This window comes from Durio zibethinus, chromosome 6, assembly GCF_047325235.1.
Source record: "Durio zibethinus cultivar Kanyao isolate XHJ-2024 chromosome 6, ASM4732523v1, whole genome shotgun sequence".
Classification (NCBI taxonomy): Eukaryota; Viridiplantae; Streptophyta; class Magnoliopsida; order Malvales; family Malvaceae; genus Durio; species Durio zibethinus.
Window position 1 is genome coordinate 26786733 of NC_143167.1, and position 15484 is coordinate 26802216.

Sequence of the window (15484 nt, forward strand, 5' to 3'; positions counted from 1 at the left end):
ATAAAGAAATTAATATTAATTTAAAATTTAAATATATCTCGCCCTCTTCTTGCAAGTTTAAAATTAAAATATTTTGAAAGAACAATGTAACGTGTTTAAGCACGAAAAGGCATTTTTTTGGCAACTTAAAATTTGAAATTCCAAAATCCAAAAAGATTATTATAATATGAAAGGAAAAATGGAAGAATCAAACGATTATAACCATTTCTTAATCAAGATTAGGCTACCCACCAAAATAGATTTAGGCTAAAACAAGGGCACAAAATAGAAATAAAATAGAATGGGTGCCAAGCATAAAAAAGAAACAAATTTGGTGTTGATTCATAAATATTAAAGAAGAGAAGCCCCACAAGGGAAAAGCGGTATAATTTTATTTTCTACTGAATTTACGAATTACTCCCTACTAACCTCACCTAAACTCACAGATTTCTGGATAAAACTTGGTGTAATTTGGAGCAAGTAATAAGGTTATAATGATAATTTGAAGTTAAAGTCGTGGCATGAAATCAGCCTCATTTTGGAAATTAGATAAGTTGAAAGGGCTTTCTGGGTAAATTCAACTAACGAAGCCATTATGATATCTGCAACAGCAAACCAAATCCACCCAAAGAAAAGAAAAAGAAAATAAATTCAATTGAAAAATTTAAAAATGAAAAAAGAGAAAGTTCTGAAAAAACTAATAAACAGTTTTTGGGATTGCAGGTGTTTCAATCTATCTTTCCCTTTCTTTATTCTTTCTCTTTTTTTTTTTTTAATTATAAATAAAATTTTCATTTTTCTACATGGATTCTTCTTTTTCTAGTTTTTATTAATGTAACAAGTTCTCTTTATTTTTTTGTTTTAAAGTTTTTTTTTTGGGGGTTCATAGTGTAATAATGGGTTAATATTTTTATTTTCTGGGTAGCTACTAAAACCTGGAGAGAAGCAGCTCGGACTAGTACTTAGGAATCTGGAGCTGTTCTCAAGTGTTTTTGGGCAGTTCTTGGACTCAACAAGATGTCTCAAACCAACTGGGAAGCTGATAAAATGTAAGTCTTCTCTTTCCTGTCTTCTTATTAAAGTTCACTTTTTTGGGTTTTCAATTTTTTTTTTTTTTTTAGTTTCTAATGTGGCTTTTAAGTTATTCTTTTTTTTTTTTTTTTTGGCTTGATTTGGGTTCTGGGTATGTAAGCTTTTCTGGGTTTTTGCTTTTTCTTTTTGAAGTCTTTTCGATTCTAAGTTTAGTTCTTTGAAGATGGTCTTTGTTAGGGTTTGGTTTGTTTTGGAACTTCTGGTTCCTGTTCTGCTGTTTTGCTTTATTTTTGTTCTTTCTTTCTTTTCTTTTTTTAAATAAATAAATCTGGTTTAAGTTTTTAATGTTTGATGTCAGTGCACCGTTTTGAAAAGACTGTTGCATCAAAAAGTAAAATTTCTCCTACGCTTTCTGTTCTTTCCGAGTCTTTTTTGGCAATATCATGTTAAATTCCAAAATTGTACAAAGGTGTTGTTCATCAGATTTGATTATAAAAGGTTTAAGTTCTTTTACTATGGATTTGGTTTTCTTAGCTGATAGTGTTGCAGTTATTACGACCTAACGTGATTCCTTTTTTGGCCTGTCATATAGCTGACCCCAAAGTGATGGGATACAAGGCTTAGTTTGTTGTTGTTATTGTTGTTTTATAGTGTTGCAGTTGTGCTTGTAAATTTTGATTTCTTGATCTCTTAACTCTTAAGTGATACCCTATGGCCATGTATTTTCCCAATAACAGGTTAGATGTGTATATCCACGATTATTTAGTAAAGAGAGATTTAAAGGCTTCAGCTCAGGCTTTTCAAGCTGAAGGAAAAGTATCATCAGATCCTGTAGGTAAGTAATTAAGTGGGTTCAGGAATTATGTTAAAGCCGAAGAAGTCCTATTCTTATTATTATGTTCTCATTATTTCACCCTAAACATCCACTTTTTAAAGAGAATTTGTTTTTATCGATGCTGGTTTTGATATTGAACCTGGATATCCAGCTATTGATGCACCTGGAGGTTTTCTCTTTGAATGGTGGTCTGTTTTCTGGGACATATTCATCGCCAGGACTAATGAGAAGCACTCAGAGGTTGCTGCATCTTATATTGAGGTTGGTTTTGATTTTATTTCACTTGTTCAATTGTAAACTGTCAATTTGTTTTGACTTTGTACTTGGTACATATAACCTAGCATCAACATTTCATTTTTGCATTGTTTGTTGGGAGAAGGGGCAGATGTGAAAGGGTTGGGTTTGAGTTTAAAGCCTATCTGCACTTCTGTTATGGTGTTCATTTAACATCACATTTCATATCCGTTAAATTGAAAGTCTAGGACATATGGTTGCACTTCTTGTCTCTGACAAAATCAGCTCTTTCCTTTTTTGAACTTTAAGTGGCAAAACGGTCCGCTTACCTCAAAACATTTAAATGGTAACCTGCTTTGGAATCAAGAGTAAGTGAAATTTTTTTCTTGAACACGTCTATACTGAGACAAGAAAACAAGAAAAAAAATCAAGAAGACCTCCTTGTCTTGTGCTGTCTATGTCTTGTGTAAGTAATTTCTGGCAGTTTCCTTAGAACGAAGCTACATTGAACATGCCTTGCAGTTTATATCAGTGTGTTCTGGAGTGTTCATCTGTCTAACTAATTGTTGTATTTCTTGCCAATATATTATTGAGTATTTATTATTTTTTATTGATTTGTTGATAAATGACTACTCTGAGACATCGGTCCGGAACTCATGGTTTATTAGTTGGATGCTGCATATTGTTTTTTTTACATGGGAATTGGATTCTTTTCCTGAAGGCGTATTGCATATTGACCTTGTAGCTTAGTGCCCTATGAGAGCCTTTATGGGTTGCTTCTAACTAGTTGTTGTATTTCTTGCTAATATATAATTGAGTACTTATTATTTTTTATTGGTATGTTGATAAATGACTGCTCTGAGACATTAGTCAGGAACTCGTGATTTATTAGTTGGACGTTGCATATTGTTTTTTCTACATGGGAATTGGATTCTTTTCCTGAAGGCATATTGTATATCGACCTTGTAGCTTAGTGCCCTGAGAGAGCCTTTATGGGTTGCTTTATTGCAGAACTGGCTAACTAATTTCGTCATTGAAAGTAAGGAAGCAATTGATGGCAGAGAAGTGTTTCGATGTTGAATTTTGTTAAAAATTGTAATTATTTACGCTGTACATATAGTGTAGATTATGAAATCGTCAAACCTTCCACATAATTTCTCCAAAAAGTATTTGATGCTTATGGTGCATTAATATTGCAGACACAGTTGCTTAAAGCACGGGAGCAGCAGCAACAGCAACAACAGCAATCTCAACAGCCTCAACATCAACAGCAACAGCAGCAGCAGCAGCAGCAACAACTGCAGATACAGCAGCTTTTATTGCAGAGGCATGCTCAGCAGCAGCAACAGCAACAGCAGCAGCAGCAGCAGCAGCAGCAACAACAACAGCAGCAGCAGCAGCAACAACAGCAGCAGCAGCAGCAACAGCAACAACAGCAGCCGCCCCAGCAGCCGCAGCAACCCCAACAGCGAAGGGATGGGTCTCATCTCCTAAATGGCAATACGAATGGACTTGTCGGAAATGACTCTCTCATGCGTCAGCCTGCTGGAACTGCTAATGCCATGGCCACAAAGATGTACGAGGAAAGACTGAAATTGCCACTTCAAAGGGATTCTTTGGATGATGCATCTATAAAGGTAGGTAAATCATCTTTGATTTCTTAGAAACGTGTTCTTTTAGTTGTTAACCATCTTAGGAACTCCTTACAGCAAAGGTATGGCGAGAATGTTGGCCAGCTCTTGGATCCAAATCATGCCTCGGCATTGAAGCCTGCAGCAGCAACCGGCCAACCTTCAGGGTGAGCTTTTTTACATTTCTTTTATTGCTCATGTAAGCACCTTTGACTGCAAATGTTTTTATAAAGGGCAACCTAAATGAATTCATATGTATGTTAACTAAGACAATTTACAAAAACGCTGCAGAGGGTTTTCAATATAATTTTTAGGGTAGCTCCGTTAAGTCCTGTGGTCAATCTGCTCTAACATAAATTTGAACCACTGAATGCCAGCAAAACAATTTTGAATTGTTTCACCTTCTTTTTCATTTGAAGTAGCCAGTCACACATTTATGGGTTGTTCAAGCATCCAATATTTAGTTGTTTACAGCAATAAACTTATTTGGCATTATGCAAATCCCAGGCAAGTATTGCATGGTACGGCTGGTGGTATGCCTCCACAAGTTCAAGTTAGGAGTCAGCAATTGCCAGGAACAACACCGGTAGGGTCACCTTAAATCAATCGCAATCACTTGTTGCTTCTGTTATTCATGTTCTGAAATTTTATCTGGAAGCAGGACATTAAGAGTGAGATAAATCCAGTATTGAATCCCAGAGCTGCGGCTCCAGATGCATCTTTAATAGGAATACCAGGTAGGTTTGTTTCGCTTTCTCAGGTTGTTCTGATTAAATTGCATTTTTCCTTTAAAAATAGCAAACTAATGATAGTATTAATTCAACTATTTTTTGCTTGTCCTTGTGATTTGCTGGGCTCGTTTTACTTAGAAACTTGGAAACTAAATAATGTGATTTTGTGCTTGTTTCAGGGTCAAATCAAGGCGGTAGTAATTTGACTTTGAAAGGTTGGCCATTAGCGGTAAGTTTTATAAAGATTTGCTTTACCCTAGAGTGATAACTCTTATTATTGTAGTTTTATCTATTTTGTATGCATTTGGGTAAATAAATTAATCTTTTTTTGAAATAATTTGTTTATGTTTGTCACCTGTATTATTGTACTCTTAAATTTTATTTGTCATCTAGTGTTTCTTTTGAATGGTCTTCATTTTCCATTTTTAGGGGCTGGACCAACTGCGCTCTGGGATCCTTCAGCAGCCAAAGCCTTTTATACAGGCTCCTCAGCCCTTTCATCAACTTCAGATATTGACACCACAGCAGCAACAACTCATGCTTACACAGCAGAATCTGACATCACCATCTGGCAGTGATGAAAGTAGAAGATTGAGAATGCTGTTGAGTAATAATCGAAACACGGGCCTTGGAAAGGATGGCCTGTCAAATTCTGTTGGTGATGTGGTTCCAAATGTATCATCTTTGCAGGCAGGCAGTCCGCACATGCCTCGGACAGATACAGATATGCTAGTGAAGGTATTACTGTCTCTGCAAAGTATGCTTTACCTCTTTTTCTCTTAATAGGAAATTTCTCATTACCCCTTCTTTTGTTAGGTTTTTTTTTTGTCACATAAGTTTTACTTTTATGATCTTTTTATTTCTTAGATATTTTGTTTGTCTTGTAGCTAAAATTGGCTCAGTTGCAACAGCAACAGAACAGTAACTCACAGCAGCAGCATGCACTCTCTAATCAGCAGTCACAGAATGCTAATCCAAGTCTACATCAACTAGATAAAGTTGGTGGAGGTGGAAGTGTCAATGTGGATGGTAGCATGTCAAACTCATTTCGAGGGAATGATCAGGTCTGCCCCTTTCTAGTTACCTGAATTCAACTTGCCAAAAGGATTCCTGGCTTAGTGTTTTATCTGCTTCCGTATGGCACCCTTGTGCAGTGTTACTTGTGGTGCATGGTCAGTATCGGCATGGTAGAGATTTATAATGTCCCTGTTGATGCCATTTCTATCTAATAGTCTAACTCAGCTTTTGAGTTTCCCGTTAAATCTCTTCCCCTCCCTCCTCCCCTCTTAGAATAGTGGTACTGGTTTTATTCAAAAATTTTGGATAGAACCATAAATGCTTTGTTTCGGTGTTGCTCTACCCTAAGTAGCTTCAAAAACCATACTGTTACTGTCCATATTTTTCTTTATAATACTTATCTGGTAAAAAATTTCAAGAATAACCTATAGTATATGATGTTAAGCTATGAAACTTTTTTCTTTTTCTTGGTCAAGTGAGTTTGGATTGCATTTATAAGTTATTTTGCAGGGAGATGGAGGTGGATAGTAATTTAAAGTTGTTATTGACTTCTGATTCTTAGCCAAAGTAAATATCTGAGCAGTTTCCTAACATAATTTCCTTAATTCATTTTAAGGTTTCAAAAAACCAGAATGGAAGAAAGAGAAAACAGCCAGTGTCTTCTTCAGGCCCTGCCAATAGCTCAGGGACAGCAAACACAGCCGGACCGTCCCCAAGCTCAGCACCTTCCACACCATCAACACACACCCCTGGAGATGTGATTTCAATGCCTGCTCTGCCTCATAGTGGCAGTTCTTCTAAGCCTCTGATGATGTTTGGTGGTGATAGTGCTGTCACACTGGCATCTTCATCAAATCAGTTGGTGAGTCTATTATTTATTTTCCCATGTTGGTGGAGGAATTAAAAATTCCTTGCATTAATTCTCATTGGAATTCCATTTTGGCAGTGGGATGACAAAGATCTTGAATTGCAGGCTGATATGGATCGGTTTGTGGAGGATGGATCGCTTGATGATAATGTTGAATCTTTTTTATCCCATGATGATACGGATCCTAGGGATTCTGTTGGCCGATGTATGGATGTCACTAAAGGTGTGTAAATATAACTTTTATGGTTGTTATGATTTGTTAAATCCACTGTCGTTGGGAATCTTATATAGCCTCTTTTGTTGAACATTGTAGTTTCATTCTGTTAAGACTTTTTTTGTGTGCAATATTGTTCTTAAATTCAATATGATAATTTGCTAATTCTTGTCAAATGTTTATAGTAACTGATAAATCCTTGTTGGAATTCACCAAGTATTATTAAGCAAACATCGTAAATCTCATTAAACTTTGTAAATGTTGGTGTTATTCTCACTGAATTATTATTTAAATGTTGGTGATTGCTGCTAATTTCATGATCTTGCCACATTGGTTTATATATATATATTTTGATGTTTGAGGTTGTCAAGGGTTGAACCTTGATCACTGGAACCAGTAGTCTAGCATTCTACTGATAGATCGCACAGTTGTTGGCCGATTTGGTTTATATAGCAAAATTCTAATTGAATTTGCCAAAAGAAGTGCAATTGTATGGGCGCTTGCATCTATCCTTATTTGTAATCATAAGGGATACGCATTCATCTTATATTCTATTATTATGTTACTACATAATATAAGTGGATTAGTTGTTTTACAGTTTACCGAATTTGAATTGCTTCAGGTTTCTCATTTATGGAAGTAAATTCTGTTCGAGCAAGCAGTAGCAAAGTTACTTCTTGTCATTTCTCATCAGATGGAAAGTTGCTTGCTAGTGGTGGCCATGATAAAAAGGTGAGTTCCAAGAGGGGAGATGGAATTTTAGGAACTTTGAAATGTTAGTTTATAATGGGTTTTCGTTTTCTAGTCATGGTAAGAAGTGAAATCATTTGCCTTTTTTTTTTTTTTTTTTTTTTTTGGCAATGCAGGCTGTATTATGGTACACAGACACTTTGAAGCCAAAGTCTACGCTTGAAGAACACTCAGGTTTGATTACTGATGTTCGATTCAGTCCAAGCATGTCACGACTTGCAACTTCTTCATTTGACAAAACTGTCAGAGTTTGGGATGCTGACAGTGTTAGTGGACATTTTAATTTTCTTTTGCTCATGATTGTTTTGACTTTTGAGCTAATCATGTATTTTGGAACTCATGCATGATGTGCCCGTATAGTTATCCGTTAACATTTTCATTTAAAACAGTGTGTGCATGTTCATGCTATTGTCATTCTAAGTGTTATTTCTTCTGGATTGCCATCTAATCTGCATTAATTTGCAAATTTTATTTTTTGTCATTTATTAGCATGGTGCGACCAGTTTTTTCTCATAATTTATAGTTTAATGCATGTGTGGATATGTGTGGGTTTCTGGGATTGGTTTCTGATTCGTACTAATAATGCAGTAAGCACCATATAGAATGAAAGAAAGTTCTTTGTTATGATTGTGTACAATATTTCAAAATCTAGTAAACATGTATGTAGTATTCTTTGGGATGCAAACTAGGTTTCTGTAATGAGAAACTGTTCAGTATTCACTGTTCATGATAAATAAAAATTCTTACTGGAAAAGTAGTTCATACTTTTAACACTTTCACTGTTGCTGTTCTTTCAGGGTTGTATGCTTCTGTTTGAATTCTAGGTTGGATCAACCTTTGATCCTGGTGTTGTTAAATTTGCAGCTGTGGTAACATAGGAAATATGTTGTGCTTTGAATGTCTGAAAATGAAAGATGGTGTTGTATTTATAAAATGAAGTAAATCATGTGCCTGTAGTGAATTACGATGTTTGTCTAAGAAATTGATCAAAATTCAATAAGAAATTATGCTGAATCCTTTAGCATGTACTTATTTGTCATGTTCTATACTAGCATTTTCATATGTATGATGACCTATACCATGTTCCATTCAAAGTGATTGAAAGGGTACTGTTTTGGTGGCTGCATTTTCTCTCTCATACTCACTTTTAAAGCCTTTTTATGCTGTTTCATGGATCTGTTCTTTGAGAATCTCCATTTTTCTCTTTGAGAAGGGGTAGGGGTGGGTGGGTTGCCTCCAAAGGATTTTTTAAAAACATTTATCGAATGTAATTGTGTATTTCCTTCACTTTGTCCACAGCCTGGGTATTCACTTCGTAACTTTGTGGGACATTCTGGTAATGTTATGTCACTTGACTTCCACCCAACTAAAGATGATCTTATCTGCTCTTGTGATTGTGATGGTGAGATACGATACTGGAGTATCACCAATGGGAGCTGTGCAGGAGTTTTCAAGGTATGATCTTGCATCAGATTAGCTGGCAATGCCGATAAATTGAATTCAGGCCTCTCTCTTTGAGGTGGATGTGCGACTATTAAGATTGTTTCCTTTGTGTGGATCAGGGTGGTACAGCCCCTGGTACAGCCCAGTTGAGATTCCAACCTCGCCATGGAAAATATCTCGCTACAGCTGCTGAGAATGTTGTATCCATATTGGACACAGAGACTCAAACTTGCCGGCACTCATTACAGGTGAATAAATCAACATGGATTATAAAAGAAATATATAAGAAATTCTAAGGAATTAGCTGGAAACAAAAAGAAGTAAAAAGAATAAAAAGGAAAGCAAGTCATTATCAGTTTGCTTCAGGTGAGGAAAAATGTATGTGCATAAATGATATAATAAGCAAGGGCTTCAGTTTTTGAGTAATAGATGCTGTCTTCTTTTGGAAATGAAGTAAACCTATTAGAACTGGTGAAGTTTTTCTTATTTGAATTTTTGAATGGGGCTCCTAGAATATAATAAATAATGAGTAATTTGTAACAGTGCATTCCACTTAATTTCAACTACCGAGAAGTGTCAATTTGTTTCTTGGAGGGATTGATCGCTGCAATGGTCAAACTGATGTGTATGATTTCAATCTATGGTTTGGGTCAAACGGATGAATGCTTTAGAAAGCCCATTAAACAATATTTTTCCTATCGCTAATTAATTTTTCTTGATATTTTAGATTGAAAGATTTGCTTCATTGGTCATGCATTTCGAGGTTTGACAACAAAATATTTTGGACTAGCCAATTAGTGGGATAATTAGGGTTCCAATGAAGCTTTAAGTGCACAGATAAAGAAATTAGGATCAAGATTTTTTTTCATTCTTTTCTAGTAATGTTTCAAGCTACTGTATTGCAACTAGATCGGTGTGCTAGTTCAAATCTTCTGATTTGGGTCACCAAAGTTATAAATGTGCTACTGACATAAGCCTAGTTGAACTGTGTCTTGTTGTTTAGTGACCAAGTACAAGACTGAAAAAAAGATCCAATGATGGTCACATATGTTTCATTGTGTGGAATCATATAGGAAATTTTGCCCTTGCTGTGTTGTTGGTGGTTTTTCTCTTTGGAATTCTATCTGTACATAGGTATAAGAATTAAAATAAAGTTTTCTGCTTTTTTCCTCTGCTGCAGCATGACTGACTTCCCTTTGACTTTGGATTTGTAATAACAGGGACATACTAAACTGATCCATTCTGTATGCTGGGACCCTTCAGGTGAGCTTCTAGCATCTGTCAGTGAGGACTCTGTTAGAGTTTGGACCTTTGGCTCAGGGAGTGAAGGGGAATGTATTCATGAATTGAACTGTAATGGCAACATGTTTCACTCCTGTGTTTTCCATCCGACATATTCATCGCTGCTGGTCATTGGTTGTTACCAGGTAAGTAACTTTTTCTTTTTGTTGTTTAGCATGCATTTGTTTATTTGATATTATTATACCTTCTATGATATCTTCTCGGAGCCTGTTTAAGTAAACATACATGAAGCAGACCTGCATGAATAGTTGATTGTCCACGTGGGGTCTGAAATTTTGGGCCTTTTGAGTCCTGCTCGTTCCATGTTGAGTTAAATTACTCGTCAATTAGTTTGATCTTTCTGCTGCAGTCTTTGGAGTTATGGAATATGGCGGAGAATAAGACTTTGACTTTGCCAGCTCACGAAGGACTAATAGCTGCATTGGCTGTATCACCTGTGACCGGGCTGGTTTCTTCCGCCAGTCATGACAAGTTTGTTAAATTGTGGAAGTGATACAATTGCTAGTAGACTTCCCACTTAGACTCAGCTGGGGAAATACACGTTAGTTTTTTAATTTGCTAGTTTTTGGCTGTTTTGGTTGCTCAATATGATCCATTTTGTGGTTTGTCCCAATTTCAGCACCCCATAACCCAGGAACTAACGTCGTCTGTTGTTGTATGCATGTTGTGTAACCTTGTATTGTTAACTTGGACATTCCTGCTTAAGTTCATCGACTCTTTTCTAATGTTTAGTTGGTACGGATTCAAATCCTATCCTTTTGGTGTTTCTATTGGAGACACTTCTTCATGGATAGATAAGATGCCACCTCATTGAACGTGAAGATTTGAAGCTATGGTCGGAAATATCTTGCTAGATTTTGCTGAAACTCTAGATAATGCTCTCCTGGAAGCATTATAATTGTATGGCTTACCAAACTGCTTTGCAACTTCAAAAAGGTCACTTTAGTTCGAGAGAATTATGAGCCGAAGACACTATATATGAATCACTTTAAAGATAAAAAAGTATAACACTGATATCTGAATTTTGCTCTTTAGGTATAGAAGACACTATCATTTCTACTTTTAATAAATGCCGAAAGAGAAAGTAGCACTGCATAAAAAGGTTGTATGGTAAATTGCTATGTAATTTGTTAATAAAATATGAAAATTTTGGTTTTAATCATTAAAGTTTAATTTGTGATAATCTTTTGTGTCTATATATATATATATATTTTTAAAAAAAAGGTCCTATTTTTTAAAAATGTATTGTAAGGCTTTGGACGATAATCTATTAGTCGACTTTAAATGAAGTGGCTCGCTGATGCAAGACATAGAAGGCTCTTGGAAAGTGAAGAAGCGATCGAACTAAAAATCTAGCACCCAACCAAACCGTATTAGTAGTTAGGAGAAAAGCAGTGGAAGAATGGGTTAGAATTCTCAGGATTCCAATTATCAAGTTCACGACAAATTCAAAAGATCTGGGGCGAGTAACTGATGGATGGCAAAGTTTGTGCAAGAGGGTACGAGAGGCTTGTGAGACTTAATGGTTGTTTCCAAGTGCTATATGATAAGATTTCAAGCCATCTTTGAGACGATACCTTTTCCTTGATAAGGGAACATTTTAATCTTCCATTGGAGGCTAAGAGGAAGAATATTAACCCAAAGCCTTTGCATGGCCACTATGAATCGGTGGAGAATTTCTTCCTTTCTATGAAAGCTTTCACTCTTCTTATTTTGATTAAAAAACCAACAAGATTTGGTTCATTTTATTGATGTTTGGCTAATTTGTTGTTTCCCTCTTTTTTTTTCTTTGTTCTACTAGCCAAACTATTAACACTTAGGTGAAGGAATTGGACGAGCTGAGCCATATGATTGGTTTTGATGATAATTGATGGTTACGGGTTGGGAGAGAAACCAGAGTCGTTGATGACACGTTACCAGCTTCTGAGTGATGAAATATTTGGCCCCTCCATCCGGGGAGTATACAAATGTGGCCTCGCCTCGTACCGAAAAATTTTGCAGAGCACTCCTTTGCGAGGATAGGATTTCAGGGCTTGAAATTGAAACCAAAGACGGACAGTTGGTCAAGTTGTGCATATCCCCAGCTTCCTTCGTCTTTATCGTCGGAGCTCTTCTCACGGTAATGATATCAACATTTACTTTTCTAGCTGCCTTATCTACTTCGTCTCTATCATGTTTATTTTTCTTCCCTTTCTACGAGAGTAACATATAAGGGAAATCCTAATTTTTTTTTGTCCGTTTAGTTATGATTGTAATTCAAATCGGAGATCCTTAAATTTAAACTCGGCCTTAATACCATTGAATTAATAGTTCATTGGTGAAAAATTCTAATATTAAAGTGCAAGAAAAAAATATCATTGCGTTAGTCAAAAAATGAGAGCTTGAATTCTTATCATTGAAAATTTTATTATTTAGTTATTAGTATATTTCCCTTGGTTTCAGATTTGGACCATTTTTAGAGCATAATTATATATAGAACAAAATTTATACATTGGCATGAACTTCAGCGGCCACCCCCACCAACCCCTTTGTGGAACAACTTGATGTATGTACATTGGTGCGGTTCCCCCTGAACTGTGAAAAAGCTAGAACTTCACTTTTTTTTTTTTTTTTAAATCTTAATTAGTTGTATTTTAAAAATTTATAAATTAAGATCACATTTACCACAACATTTGTTTAGGATTGAATTTTTTCATTGAATTTTAATTTTAATCGAATTTTGATTCTATATTATCAATGAATTTTTTTCATTAAAAAGTAACAAAATTAAAATATTTTACCAAATATTTAGTTGACAAATTTTCGTCAATCTTTTTATAACTTTTTGTTCAAAATCGACAAAATTAAAATTGTATTAATCGATAAATTTATAATATTTATTTCAATGATCCAAAATATTAGAGCTAGTTATATTGATTCAAGAAATAAAATTCCCCTTGCAACTAATGGAAGAATGCATGCTGCCAACCATAGGGCGATATTGAGTGGAGACAAAGATTAGTATTCTTTGGGAGCATTTGCAGTGCCTGTGGAGGGAACAATCATCAAGGCACCAAAAGGGATGGTAGATGACGAACATCCTCAAATTTTCAAGGATTTTGATTTCATGGATTTCGTCAATTATGCAAATTCAGGGGGATCATTGCTAATAAACTCAGCAAAGAAGCTGCAGCTCAACCAGGAAGTTAAGTGTAAAAGAAAAATGTTAAAAGTCGAAATGATGACAAGGTTTACTATATATCCAACGACGAGATTGAGTAGATAAAAATGATATATGTGTTAATTTTTTAATATTATTTATTGAATTAAAAATTTAAATTGATAGTATATCAAATACCTAACTCTTTATTTATTTACAAGTTATTATTGTGTCTACTTGGATATATTAATATCAAACAATAAATGTAGGGCAAAAGTTAATAGTGCTCATGATAAAAAGGGTTTAGGCATGGCAATGCATGCAACTCTATTTTGATTACTAAGACAATAAGTAATTTTTACCTATCTTTTCTGCTTATTAGCATGGCAATATCTCAGCCTAAATAATGTGATGTGTTTGTAGAAGATGCATGAGCATGCAATTGCTCCAGGGGATTTATAAAAGCTAAAAATCTATTGCAAAAAAAAAAAAAAAAAAGAACTTGGGTTTTGATGATATTATGAAAGATGGTTAAAAAGTAAATATGTATTGTTTAAACAATCTTCAACCACACCGTGTGCTAATTAATTTTGGATTTCGATCTAACAAAGCTTTAAGGTATGGTCTTGGTGACTTTCATCTTTTGAAGTGAGTCAACGAGCAGAATGATCGAACTCAATAAATCCTTTTGAAGCTACAAAACATGTTGCTTAAAACATTAGTAGTAATGAATTAAAAATACAACTAATTGTCAAAAACAATTGAATAATAATTATACTTCAAGAACAAAAGAATAAAACTTATTAAGGCTCTTGGTTGCGATTAACTTGTGCAAATTCGATTGACAATATAAACTTTGATTCATTGAACGCTGGGATGTTTACATATTGCCAAACTTAATAACCAAAAGCTGGTTATCATCAGGGGCGTTGTTAGGGGGTTGGCATCCAAGTTTTTTTTACACCATTGTAGCACGATATCTCTTTCCACCAAAAAAAGTGTTTGGCCCTTTCTTTTCTACTAAAATTATTATTTGATTCTTCTTTTCTGGTTTTTCTGGCTTTCTCTCTGATTGTAAGAGAATGTTGTTCGAGAGCTTGAACAAAATCAAATAATCTTTGAGGAAGGCTTGAAAGAACAAGGAAATTAGAAATGATTGAAGTTGCATAACTTTGAGTTGCTGTGCTGGATTGAGTGTGTAGGTATTGCTTCCTTGAACTGCAAGCAGCGCCCCCAATTTATAGTCCTTTCAACGGTAGCTTCCACTATTCTTGGAACTCATTCTACCACATAAGGCCCAAGCAACGGCAAGTGGTCGTTATCTGCACAAAATCAACTTTCTGATCTCCTTCCCCTTATATTTTGTTGAATATTTGGAGTTCAACTTTCGACTGCTTCTTTTCTTAACTAACTCTTTTATGCGTCTTCCCCTTTAATGTCTGACAAAGAACTAAATCCGGCTTACTTGGATTAAATCTTTACTTGATCACCTTAACCAATCCGAGATAGCTGACTTGGGTAAACCTGCCACTTGTCACTCGTTAATTGGTTTAAAAATCCTTGACTAAAAATATCATTTGGCCGATTTTGACTTAAATAGGCCATATGTATTTATATGATTGGATAACCAATTATCATATCATCTATTATACCAAGTAACTCTTATTTGGCCTCTTTGTACATCCCTCGTTGACAACGGTGGCGTAATTAGAAATTGGTTCCGTGGAATCAATATTATAATTTTTTTTTGTTTATTATACATATTTTGCTTAATACAACATTTAAAAAATTAAATATAGAAAAAAAAATCTCATTATATAATATAATTTTTAAATATATACATATTTTCTTATAATTTATCCAATGAAAATTTATCTCAATGATTTATTAATAGTGTTATAATATTTTTTAATTTTTTTCTCATACCAATAAAAAAAGCAAGTAGATACAAGACTTTTTTTTTTTTTTTTTTGGTTCTTTTATAATTATTAAGAACATATAACGGTAAAAAAAGCATAATGATCTTTTTCTCTCTTAGTTTTTAGTAGATAATCAAAGTTACTTTGATCATTTGTATCGATTTGACATATTATATTAATTTAATACTTTCAGTGCCACTCAGCTTGAACTAATCCTAATTATTTTTTTTGTCTCTTTAAATTTACCTATAAATATAAAAATTTAAGTATTATGAAACAGGGTTAATCTAACTCATATTTTTCTATTCTTTCTATTTTTTTTTTTCGATCTAACCTTTATTGACTTGCATATCAAAATGCAAATATAAGAAACACTTTTTATTTTTATCT

The 15484-nt window shown here is 34.6% G+C and overlaps 1 protein-coding gene across 4 annotated transcripts; it reads left to right on the plus strand.

Annotated features, from left to right (window-relative positions):
- The first annotated feature begins 606 nt into the window (after positions 1-606).
- LUG (transcriptional corepressor LEUNIG) lies at positions 607-12370 on the plus strand. Of its 4 annotated transcripts, none has more exons than XM_089762436.1 (19): positions 607-702; positions 905-1028; positions 1749-1846; positions 1998-2107; positions 3280-3717; positions 3790-3878; positions 4219-4297; positions 4373-4448; positions 4622-4671; positions 4872-5180; positions 5330-5506; positions 6076-6321; positions 6433-6550; positions 7164-7273; positions 7408-7557; positions 8591-8746; positions 8854-8982; positions 9955-10161; positions 11838-12370. In XM_089762436.1, exons 2-19 carry the CDS (start codon positions 997-999, stop codon positions 11847-11849), a joined length of 2586 nt encoding a protein of 861 aa, XP_089618562.1. In that variant the 5' UTR covers positions 607-702; positions 905-996; the 3' UTR covers positions 11850-12370. The 4 variants fall into 4 exon arrangements, with proteins under 4 accessions (XP_089618562.1, XP_022729011.1, XP_022729009.1 ...); XM_022873276.2 differs by having other exon boundaries at positions 6406-6550; positions 11838-12356; XM_022873274.2 differs by lacking the exon at positions 11838-12370 and adding an exon at positions 10386-10761 and having other exon boundaries at positions 6406-6550.
- Positions 12371-15484: the final 3114 nt, after the last annotated feature.